A 12,378-nucleotide genomic window follows, 5' to 3' on the forward strand; every position below is an offset into this window, starting at 1 on the left:
GGCACTCAGGGAAGTCATGAGGCGGCTGCGCGCCAGTGCTCGGCCACCGGGGGCTTCTGTGTGGCAGGCCTGCTGGATGCGCTGGACATGAGGGTCTCTTCCACCACGCGGCAGTCTGTGCTGCGGAAAACAGCCACAGAGACAGTTGGCTACCTAGCGCTTGTCACACACCGAGCACTGGAAGCCACAATGCGTGTGGCCTGACTGTTCCTGAGGGTCGGCTCAGGAACTTGGGAGTGGCTCAACCAGGTGGCTGTGGCCCAGAGTGTCCCCATCAGCCTCAGGCTGTGTAACAAAATGCCCCAGACTGACAGCTCGTCCATGGCAGCCACAGGCTTCCTACGGCTCTGGAGGCTGGAAGGCTGAGGTCGGGTGCTGGCATAGGCGGGTTCAGCCTGCTTGGGGGGGCTGCCCACAGTTGAATTCTTGCGCTGGAGAGAGCAGCTAGCTTTCCAGTCACTGACTGTCAGGCACCAGTCATGGGCTCCATCCACATCACCCAGTCCCCTCCCAGAGGTCCCGCCTCCAGACGCCCTCACATTGTGTACAGGACATCAACCCCTGGATGGTGGGGTGGCTGACACTGTGCTATGTGGCTGTGGGCTGCTATCCAGGGAGGGCTGGCCTGGGGTTGGGGGTGCTGCTCAGTTCTGGCCACATGGGCCCCCCAGAGGAGTGACAGGGGTAGCACAAGCTGGGCCATTGTGCCCACGGCCACCCGCAGAGTGGAAACCACCTAGTAGCCACTCAGCTTCCCGTGGCTACCCATGCGCCACACACGGATCCCGGCACCCCAGCCCCGTTCTTCAGGGGGAACTAAGGCCCCCAGAGTCTGCGCTCCTCTTTCAGGATGTGGACAGTGCAGGGAGACCCTCTCCAGGGCCACAGGCCCTGAGAGTGCGACTCTGCTGGGTGCGAGGTAGACACAGCTGCTTGGGGTGCCCGTGCTGGTCTGCAGGGAGCACGGCGGCCCCTGGGACCCTTGCCAGGGGGTGTTGGTTAGAGGATGGTGCCCCTTTAGCCTTGCATGGAAGGGTCCTGCAGGCTCAGAGCTGAGCTTGGGTGGCTCCTCGGTCCGGGACAACCCTGCACCTCTGCACCCTGTGCTCTGGGACAGGTGGTGGGCAGGGGAGCGGAGATGCCTCTCCTGAGGAAGTTCTGTCCCCTTTGTAGGGCTCACTCTCCTAATTAGCAAGGTGGGGCTTGCAGCCTGACCCGGAGTTGAGCTGGGGATGACCCGAGATGCTCACCTGAGCTGCAGGGGACTCAGTGTAGCACGCTGCTCCCTCCCTGCACTGTCCCTGGCCCTCTGTGCCTCAGTTTACCCAGAACTCCTCAAGACCAGGTAGTGGGTAAGGTTCCCCCCTGTCCTCACCCTCCTGCATGTGATCGCCAAGGGCAGGGCTGGCCATGAGCTCTTACCGTCTCCGAAGTCCTCATTTTGAACGTGGAGCAGCCAGGATCCGGGTATCCCAGGGGAGCGGCATTTCCTGTAGCTGGTCCTGGCGGGGGCACCTTGGAGTGTCCTAGCTGGGCCGGAACTGTGCACGGATTAAATGGGATGTCATGGGCTGCGGTGCGGGGGCGCTGCCTGCCCTGATCTAGCACATTTCCTCCCTCCTCCTGCCCAGACACGGCGCAAACCCACTTTCTCTGCAGCTGGTGGAGCGTGCACACGGGAACCCAGGAACCGGGGTGGGTGTGGTGGGTGTGACTCAAACCCCAGAGGTACCCCCGTCCCCCTTTTACCCACGTGTGCCTCTCCTCTGCTTCCCAGACGAAGAAAGGGTATCAGAAGACTGTTCTGGAGATCGACACGCCCAAGGTGGAACAAGTGCCCATCGTGGATATTATGTTCAACGATTTCGGTGAAGCATCACAGAAATTTGGATTTGAAGTGGGGCCGGCTTGCTTCCTGGGCTAGGAGCTGTGAGCCCGGCCCCCAAGAGCAACCTCGTGACCTCAGCGCGCCGTCTGCGGGCGTCCTGGACAGTGAAGGCCCCTCGTCCCTCCCCCGACCTCGTCTGCGCCTGGCTCCGCGCCGGGCCAGACCCCAAACCCACAGAGAGCGAAGGGAAAGAGCCGACTCCCCAACCCCGGAGCCGAATCACATGACCTAGACGGCCCACAGCCACCGGGCCCCACTGCTTTGTCAGCCCCATCTGTCCCCACCATGCGCCACTCGGGCGGGGACGGGGCCGCATTTCTGGCCGCCCAGCTGGCCGATCCATCGCCTGCGTGGGGAGGTCACCAGGCCGGGCGTGGGGCTGCAGTATTTGGAGATCACGTTTTTTTTTTTTTTTTAATTCAACTTGAAGATGCGTATTTCCCCTGACCATCAAAAAAATGTTCGGAGGCAAACCTTGTAAAAAGGTCATCCCCACCCTGCCAGAGCCTCTGTTTTCAACTACATGATCCATTCACAGGCCCAGTGTCATTCTGCATGTGCCTTTCCAATGGATTAAAGGTGCTTTTGTTTTTGTGAGTTTTAAGTAAATATTTGTATTGTATTGTCCTAAGTGTTCAGTGTCCCCGACTTTCAATCACGCATGTCAGCCCGGCTTCAGTCCTGCTGAGATAGTGGGGTGAAGGGTGGGTGTCCAGTTCTGGTGAGGAAGGAGCAGCTCCGTGCCCCACCTGGCCAGGGACGTGCAATAAGGTGGAGGTTCGCCCGGGGGCGGCAGGAGTGCACACTGCCGTGGCAACAGCGGAGCCCAGGGTGCCCGGGCCCCTTTTCAGACAATTTTTTGATTAGCTTTGGATTTTTTTTTTAATGGAGAGGAAAAAAAAAAAGAGAACTTGATGCTTTGCCTTTCCTACATGCACTTAGATTAAATCACAGGCATAAATTAATTTTAATTGCTTCCTTTTCCCGTTTTTCTACCCGCAGAGCCTGATGGGAGAGTATCCAGGGCAGGGAAACCACACTTTCTGTAGATGATAATTAAATGAAAATTGGTGCTTACTTTTACACTTCTCCTTTGTGGTGCTATCTGTTTTAAGATCTCCTTGCAAAGGGGACACTGGGGTGACCTGGCCGTGCGGCCTCCCGCCTCTCTTGGTCCCCGCCTCTGCCTCCCCGGTGCGGTGGGGACCTGCTGAGGACGGGAGGGTGGACGGGCGGACGCTCGCTCACCGCCTCCCTTCCCGTGGGGCCCACGTGTCCCAGTGCTCCCAGAGGGTGGCCAGGCCCGTTTCCAGGATTGGGTTGTGCCTCTGTGATTTGAAAACACACGCGCGCTATAAAAGATGCTGCCCACAGTGTCCGCGGCGTGACGATGAGCAGGTCGTACGCATCCGGTTTGCCGAATGTCTGGTGCTAATTTCTGTGTTTGTTCCAAGAACTGAGCTGAAGCCGCGTGTGCCGTCCCAGCTGGGCTGCCTTTGCCCGGGGGCCTCAGCCGACGGGGAGTCGTGCAATCAACTCTGTGGGCCGCCTCCCCACACGAGCAACCCGGAGTTCCAGCTGCTGGCGTCCTGGGCCGCGGGCCTCCGCCGCTCCGGAGAGCTCGGGGCTGGCGGGGCTTCGTGAGCGAGGGCAGGGGGCTGCCTGCCGTGGGCGGAGGACCCGAGGGGCCTGCGAGGAAAGGCAACCCCTTCACTGTGAAAAGCTGCCCTCGAGCAATGCCCTTTCCTTCCGTGACGGGAGGAGCAGGTGAGGACCGCGGGCCCTGCTCGGCCCCCTCGGGAGGAGCTGTGACCGTTCCGGTGCTGTCGTCTGCCCACCTGCCCGCCCGCCCGCCCGCCCCGCCTGGGAGACCGCAGCAGAGCCTTGCCCCCACCTTGGGCATCACGGAACCACCTGCTAGGATTGCCCGCGTTCCCGTGGAAATTGAATCTTGCTGTCACCAAAGAAAAGTCTGGCTCGGAGGTTCTTTGGAGCCCAGGATGCCGGCATGCGCCAATGACTCTCACATTTGTCTCTTCCAAAGCAAAGCCATATCCGAGGGCTGCCACGTGGTGCCCTGTGGGTGTTGTCTAGGTCATGTGATTCCGTTTTGCTTCCTCGTCCCTCCTGAGGCCCCCGTCACGCTGTCTTCCTCACCCTCTGGCCCCTTCAAAACTGTTGTCATTTGTACTGAAGTCAAATGTGTCCCGTTCTCCCCAGACCACTTCGCTATGGTATATTGCAATAAAAATTACTTCTTATATTTGCAGATGTTATCCTGGTGTGATTCTTGTCCTTCCTTCTCTCTATAACTGGACACATATTGATGTAAAGGGGAAAATGATACATGGAAAACCCACGGGAAGGGTCCTGGGGCATTGGGATCTTTAAAATACAATGTCAGGTGACACCTGCCTGTTGCCTAAAAACCCCATAGATCTGTTCCGAAGTTTTAACTGTAATGCCCAGAAAGGGGCATTTTAAAATATTTGAAAACCGTGTGATGGGAAAGTGCTTGTAAGAGCTTCTTAATAAATACAGTTTACTGTTTCCACCGTACGCAGATGCGATTGGCTGTCTTCTTTTTTTATATATAAATTTATTTTTTATTGGTGTTCAACTTGCTAACATATAGAATAACACCCAGTGCTCATCCCGTCAAGTGCCCCCCTCAATGCCCGTCACCCAGTCACCCCCAGCCTCTGCCCACCTCCCCTTCCACCACCCCTAGTTCGTTTCCCAGAGTTAGGAGTCTCTCATGTTCTGTCTCCCTTTCTGATATTTCCCACTCATTTTTTCTCCTTTCCCCTTTATTCCCTTTCACTATTTTTTATATTCCTCAAATGAATGAGACCATATAATGTTTGTCCTTCTCCGATTGGCTGTCTTCTTTTTTAAAATTTTTTATTTATTGATAAGTGACACAGAGAGAGAGGCAGAGACACAGGCAGAGGAGAAGCAGGCTCCCTGCAGGGACCCCGATGTGGGACTCGATCCCAGGACCCCAGGATCACGCTCTGGGCTGAAGGTGCCTCGATTGGCTACCTTCTTAAGGATGAAGGGGCCTCCTCCGGCCTTGAACCACTGTGTGAAGCCAGGGGCCACAGGGGGCTGAGAAAGGGGGTGCCCATTGCCCTCCAGGACAGGGCAGAAGAAGGACAGGGGACAGAGCCGCTCCCTGGGGGGCCTGCAGGATGTGAGCAGGCGCCAACTTTGGGGGCGTCCCCTGCTCCTGGGCATCCAGGCCTGGGCAGCATGCAGCCCTCACCCTCCTCCTGGGCCCAGGCACGTCCCCAAGCCTCCCCATTCTGCTGTCCAACTGCATGTGGGGATCGCACTTCTCGGCTCCTTGGAGCCGGGTGGGCTGTTGGCTCATTCGGCGTCTGACCCTGGCTCTGGGGTCTGCAGTTGGGGCTTCCTGTTGTGTGTCACTGGCCTTGTTCCCCGGGACAGCCGTGTCCCAGCAGACCCGGAGGTGGGTCCTTGGCCTACCTGGGATCCATCAGCAACAGAGTGAGAAACATTTCTGTTGTGTTAAGCAAGAGGACCGTTTGTTGCTGCGCCAAAACCCAGACCGGTGGTTTTCAACGTGGCGTCCGGGGACCAGCAGCACCCGCATCATCCCATTGGTGGAAGTGTGAGTTCTCAGGCCCGGCTGCAGACCTGCTGAATCCGACCCAGGGCGTCAGGTGACTGGCTGCCTGCTGGAGCCCAAGACCCCCTAGCCATCCTGAGCTTGATGGAATTGTCCCCGAAAGCCAGAAACTCCGCCTGGGAAACCGCAGTGTGGCTGACGCAGGCGTGCAGCCTGGACTGTCGTCTGGGTGGAAGGGCCCCATTGCCAGGACAAAACACTTTTTCTGTCATTTGCCCCCCATGGCAGCTGGCGGGCAGGTTCTTCCCTAGGGGAGATGTCAAAACTGGAAGGACAGTGGCCTGGCTGGCCACCCTTGCCGCCCTGGAAGGTTCTACAGGAAGAGATGGGCTCTGGAAGGAGCCAGGGAGGACCCAGGCCTTCCGGGGCTGGAGGACACAGCCCTTCTTCGGGATCAGCGTTGACTCTGAGATGCACTGAGGGACATGCCAGGCTCGGCTCAGCCTTCGCCTGTACGAGCAGCACATCCTTCTCTTAAACCCCAGCATGGACTGTGATGGCCCCGTTGAAGACGCAGGACACAACGATGTGCAGTGGGGCCTCCTCAAAGCCAATGGACCTGATGGCTGCTGCGGTCAACCCCGAGGGAGAGGGGCGGCCGCATGTGTGGGCGCTGTGGGCCCGGGCTGCTGGCTCATGTCCAGGGGGGAGGACGCTGGTTCCCCTCTGTGACAGGTGTCCTGTGGAGACAGCGCCAGCCTCGCCGGATGGCATCAGGGCAGGACTTGCAGTGACCCTGCGCCTGGGCAGCTGCCGCCAGTGCCCGAGGCTGTGCATTCAGCCTCAGTGGTGATGAGACAGCTTGCAGGTAGGGCAGGGAAGAGGCTGGTGCTGGAGACCCGGGGCCCCAGTGAGGCCAGGCTGGGCCCCTCCCCGCTTCTCTGTGTCCCCTCCCTCCTCGAAACCTGCCAAACAGAAGCACCTGCCACTCAGTGGGGTTAAGAGATGAGAGCCAGGGGGTGGGGCTGCAGCCCTGAGCCCAGAGCTCAGTGATGTCTGTGGGTGGGTGTCCCCAGGATGGACTCAGCACCACTCTTCCAGCCGCAGGGACCCCTGCTCTCCTGCACTGCCATCCATCCCAGCGATTCATCAGCAAGAGCTCGCCCAATGCCTGCAGCCACCACATGTGGGCTGGGCCCTAGAGTGGGGAGTCTTTGCTTTGGTGTCAGGAGAGGCGAGATCTTGTGGAAACAACCTTGGCCCGGCCTCGCTATGGAGGGGTTGAGGCCTCCATGGCTGTCCTGGGAGCCCTGTTTGTGTGAGGACCCACAGGAGCTGGGTGAGAGCCATCCTTTCCTGTGTCCACTCCTGCTGGGCAAGGGGAATGTCTGTCCCCGTGAAGGAGCAAGCAGGTCCTTGTTCATGTCTGGAGCGAAAAATCATCCAAGAAGTTCCCTGTGTTGGAAAAGTGTCCTCAGTCCCCTTAGCCCAGCACTGCAGCCCTGGGTCCGAGGGAGGATGGTAAGGCTGTGTGAGTGCCAGCCTGGCAGCTGGCTTCTGTGGCTGCAGAGCTGGGCTCTAGGGCCCCAGGCATCAGGACATGGGTCCCTGCACACCTGCCAGGGCCTTTGGCCTCCGAGAGCGGCACCTGGTCTCAGCCTGCCTTGGGCAACGCCTCCATTTGGACAACAGGTGGGTCACCTGTGTGGATGGGTGTGGACACACTTGTTGTCAAAGCCAACCTGTCTGGCAGGGACCCAGGGGTGTCAGGAGCCTCTTGATACCCCGGGAGAGCCCCCAGGCCTCCCGGGGGCAGGGAAGAGGGTCAGTGCCCACTCCCAGGGGCTTCCATTCCAGGAAGGGTTTTCCGCAGAAAGCACACTTCCCTCTCTGATTTCTTTGCCCCAACCTTCCCCTCTCACTTCCAAGAGGTTCATTCATTCAGTGACAGTTGACTGACCGCCAGCTGCGCACCAGGTACTGGGGCAGTGGAGGAGGAGTCCCGCCTGCTGGGACCTCTTGTTCTGGTGGGAATAGACGTGAGCAGATGTAAGGGAAAAGCCTGTCAAGGGATAAGTGGGAAAGTGCTCAGGAAAAGGAAAATGCATGAGGGATGAAGGTGTATGTTTCTCTAAGCGTAAATAAAAAAGTATCAAATGGGAGAGAGGACATGCGCCCATGTACAGGGTGCGTCTGTGATGTGTGATGCAGCAGGACCCATGATGGACCCCTGCGCACTCGGGGTCGTGGGACCCAGGTGAGCGGCAACCGTGCAGGGACATGCTGAGAATGGTCACAGTCTGGATGTTTCCAACTCGGAGTCCGCAGGGCTTGCTGGGAGAGGTAGGAAGAGAGCAGGACAGAGACCCCAAGGAGGAGGAGGACGTGTGCTCTGGGACATGACCCTCAGGCCCATGCACGGGCTGTCTCAGTGACCCAGGCTCAGATGCCAGCAACGCCCAGCTCTCTGAGCCTCTGTCTGTCCATCTGTAAGACGGGAGGGTCACCACTGCTCTATGATCAGAGGACAGGTGGCCTGTGTCCTTGAATGGGGAAGGGGCCCAGGGGGAAGGAGGTGGGTTTCACAGATTGCTTCAGGCCGAGGGGGAGAGGGCAACTCATGGTTGTGGGATGAAATGGCCCAGTCCCAGAGCGGGACGGTGAGGATGGGTCTGGGGTTCGCCCTCCACTGACAAGAGGCCTGCTATGGCCCCTGGGCAGGTAGGTGTGTTCCGCTAAGGCTGGGCGGGGGGGGGACAACGTGGGTCCTCTGGTAATGGCCACACCTGTATGCCCACCAGCAGCTGTCCTTCGAAGTGACCTGCACAACTTCCTAGGGATGCGATTCTGCGTGGAGCCCTGGGGGTGGGGGGTGGGACCCCTGCAGACACAGCCACGCCCATCCCACCCACCCCGACTTCTGCAGGTGCAGCTCCCACTCCCACCCTGCCCTCCACATCTGCCCTCGGCCACCCCTCCCACCTCAGCAGCCCCCTGGCTATGAAGCACCAAGTGGCCCGAGCCAGTATCTGCAATGAGTTCACATGCTCAAAATGAGCCGGTTTTTAGAGATCCAAGAAGTCACTCTGAATATGTGCATAAGGTCACATACAGCTAATCCACAAGGATGAAATATAGATACACAGGCAATGGGTAATAGATTTAAGGTGTAAAGCACAGTGCACGTAGATGTCGTGGCAGCTTTAGAGGTTTCTAACTGGACTAAAGCAGTCAGGAGCATTAAAGGTAATCACCTCGTCCAATCCAACAGTCTCACCAATGAGACTTTACCAGGAGGTCGATTTCAACGGAAGAGAAAACCACCTGAGGAGCCCCCCGGGAGGGGTGACAAGAAGCTAGCTGCGGGAGCCCTCTCCCTCCGGGCACTTGCCACGCACTGGGGCATCTGCACACCTGCCCTTGCTGCACCCAAGTTGATGTCATGCCCACTAGCCTCTCCACGCACTGGGGTCTGTTTTTGTGCCATAGGCAGGAAAATACCACTTTCCAGTAATCTCCCAGGAGTAAATACTTCCACAAAGGCCACATTGCACAAAACATCCTGCTGCTGCTTCTCTTTTTTTCCCCCCGCAAATTGACAAATGATATCTAGTAGGTTTGGGAAAAATCCAATTCCCGGGCACATGTTGGGAACTGACGTGATCACCGGTGCAAGGATCTTGCTGACCCTTTGGGATCTTCTCCCAGATTCATTTTAAAACCCGGAAGCACCCTGAGGAGAGCATCTTGATAGTGTATTTGGAAGACTCCGGTTTCTGGAGCCAGACTGAGAAACCACTTCCAGCATTTGTATTATTTATTATGATGTTAAAACTACTCCCCAAAACTTGGAGGTTCAAGTCAGCCCAACCCACATTAGGTCACATTCCCATGGTCAAGCATCTGGACACAGCCTGTGTGGGTCCTCACTCTGGGGCCTCACAAAACGGCAGGTGCGGTGTCGCCCCCAGCCAGTGACTCATCCAGAGACCTGACCAGGGAAAGATCTGCTGGGCTTACACATGTTGGGGGGCAAGCTTCGTGTCCTCAAGTGCCATTGGACTGAGGGCCTCAGGTCTTCACTGGCAGTTAGCTGGAGGCCTCTTGGGGCCCTGCATAGGGCTTTTCTAACATGGCATCGCGTCCTCAAAACCAGCAAGAGCAAAGGTCCGCCAGCCAGATGGAAGCACGACCTTTTGTAAGCTCATCATAGAAGTGATGTCCCATCAACTGCTATAGTCCCTTGCTTGGAAGCAAGTCCTCTGTCCCACCCACATTTAAGGAGAGGGTTCCCCAGTGTGAGAATACCAGGAGGTGGGAGACCCCTGGGGCCAGCGTGCGGTCTGCACACTATAGCGTTCATGAGAAGTGAATGCAGATACGGATGTGTTGCTCCTCAATTTGTGATCTCGGGCAAGTCTCTTAGCCCCTCCTTATGCAAGAGGACAGGTCGGAAGTGAGATGCCCACAGCCTGGTTTCCTCGTGTGTAAAACAGAAGTAGTTGGTGTTTCCCCAGGGTGTAGGTCAGATGAAATCATGCATGGGAAGCACTTTGTGCCAGAGCCTCAGCACCGGTGTCCCGTAACAGCTCTGCATCCCCAGCATCCAACCCTATCTGTGCAACTCACCAATTGGTGTCAGGCTGCAGGGCATCGCACGGTGAGCATTAACCATCAAGGGACTTCTAAGTGTCAAGCCCCCCTCGGGGGTGCAGGCAAGAGCATCCTGCTTGCAATGAGCTTAGGTATGTCCGGAGAGACCAAACTCATGGCTGGGATAGGTCTGTTCTGGGCAGGCTGGACTGTGCGCCAGGAGGAAGTGTGGCATCAGTTTGCCTTCACCCAGCTCCGACCTTGGCCGCTGCAAATGTCACAGTGGTGAACATGGAGGAGCTGCAAGCCCTGCCTTCAGGTGGTGCAGGTGGGGGGTCAGTGTGCACGAGGAAACAGGGAACTCAGGGGTTCACTGTACATCACCGGGGCTCCATTGCGTAGGAGGCATCCGTACGCTGCCATTGGGGGCACAGACTCAGAGAGAGAGAGAGTCCCCACAAGTACCCATTGCCAAGAGGCTTCATGGAGGAGAGGATCTGGCTCGGGCCTGGATGGTTAAATGGATCTGACTCTTATGATCCTGATTCTTCACCTTCGGCTGGGCTGTGTCTCCCCTTCCAGGGGCTTCCTAGGACCTAAGGACTAGCACACAGCTGGCAAAAATCCTCCCACACCCCTAGTTGTGGGGCAGCGGAAGCAATGCTGGCTTCCCTAGGTGCTGTGGGCCTTGGTTCCACTTGGGAAGTACACGAATCCCACCACATGCTCCCCTAGGCAGGCAGGCCTCCTGAGCTCGTGGCTCTGACTCAGCTCCCTGGAGTCCTGCCCACATGGCCCTCGTGATGGCTGTGGCCATCATTTAGAGGGGTGCCTGGCACATCATAAAGACTGAGCGAGTGAGCGTTAGTCACGGTCACCCCACTGTGCATGTTTTTTAGAGGCAGAGGCGGTAAAACTTGCTGTAAGAGGCTGGCTTGGCCCAGACTTCGGTTCTGGTGACAACCAGTCAGGAGTGGCATGGACTGTCCCATCAGGACTCCAAATCTAGGCTCACGGATGCCACAGAGAATGTGGATCTGGGGCTCTGTGTCTGGGGATGCTGGGACCAGGTGATGCGAGAGATGTGGAGCGAAGGAAGATGGGTTTGGAGAGGAGAGGTGAAGAGGTGGGTATTTCCACAGGTGAGGTCATCTGACCTACACCCTGGGGAAAATGTGACCTGTGATCAAGAGGCATTTCTCCTTCACACTCAAGGAAAGCCTGTGGAGTCAGAGGCCAGGGCTCGGGAGTCCCTGGAAAGTGTTGATCCATGGTTCTTACTCTTGAGCCTGGATCAGAGTCCCCTGAAAAGTTTGTCCTGCTCGAGGCAGGAGTGGATACCAGGACTCCTGCATAGTCAGCGCCTCCCACACTGGCTCCTCCTTATTCTGATATCTGCCTCCTTGCTCTGGCTCAGATCCCCCGAGCTTTAAGACTCCCACCTGAAATGCTGTGTATCTGACTCATGGCTTTCCATTCTCTCCTCAAAAGCCACCTCCTCAGAGCGGCCCTATGAAACAAAGAGCTGAGAAGACTCAGTCTGCAGACTCCTAGTGTCTGAAAATTGGGAGACAGCTTACATTATATTAACTCACCTGCCAATAGAAACAATAAGTTCCAGAGTACCTATGAAAACACAACTATTTAAGGACAATGTGGAGTGACAAGAGGCAGACCCTGGATGTGGGGTAAGCCAGAGAGAAGGGAGCCACATGGGGAAAATGTGCCATCCCCTGACTTTCTCCCGAAGCCCCCCCCCCCCCAGTCCCCATAATGCAGTGGGAGCATTGCAGAAGGAGGCTGAGCAGGCTGGGGACTTGGAGTTGGAGATCTGGCTACAGAGCACTGGAGATGAGCTGGGAAACCCTGAAGATATGGAAGCCATGCGGGGAAGCCCCCAAAGCTGCTCACGCCAGCCTGGCCAGTCCTTGGCTCACTGCTGGTCTGAAGAGGGAAGAGGTGAGGTGCTGGGGGTGCGGTGGAGAGTTTCTGGCAGGCTGGCACAGCTGAGCGGAGATGCCAGCACTACCCAGTACCAGGGGCTCCTTGAATTCACACGATGGATCAGAGAAACACGTCAGGCTTCCTATTGAAACCCCAGGAGACCAACCCTTGAGTAAAAGGCCTGAAGTTATCCCCTAGGATTAGAAACAGAATAGGGCCTCCCTATCCAGCCTTGGTCCCTTGCTGCCAGCACAAAGCTCCGTTCTCTTCTCAGGAAGAGCACAGAGTCCAGAGTCTCTGTAACATAATGTCCACAGTGTCTCACATAGACTCAAGGTTTACTAGACACACATGAGAG

The 12,378-nt window shown here is 57.2% G+C and overlaps 1 protein-coding gene across 4 annotated transcripts in view; it reads left to right on the forward strand.

The window, feature by feature from the left end:
• COL5A1 (collagen type V alpha 1 chain) overlaps nt 1–4,157 on the forward strand; it is a 152,474-nt gene extending 148,317 nt beyond the window's left edge. For all 4 annotated transcript variants that reach the window (XR_011999792.1, XM_072748241.1, XM_072748240.1 and 1 more), the window contains exon 66: nt 1,778–4,157. Coding sequence is in view for 3 of the 4 variants with exons in the window: in XM_072748241.1 (XP_072604342.1) it covers nt 1,778–1,924 (147 nt within the window). In the remaining variant the exon portion in view is untranslated. The remainder of the gene's footprint in view (nt 1–1,777) is intronic.
• Nucleotides 4,158–12,378: the final 8,221 nt, after the last annotated feature.

This window comes from Vulpes vulpes, chromosome 2 (genome assembly GCF_048418805.1).
Source record: "Vulpes vulpes isolate BD-2025 chromosome 2, VulVul3, whole genome shotgun sequence".
NCBI lineage: Eukaryota > Metazoa > Chordata > Mammalia > Carnivora > Canidae > Vulpes > Vulpes vulpes.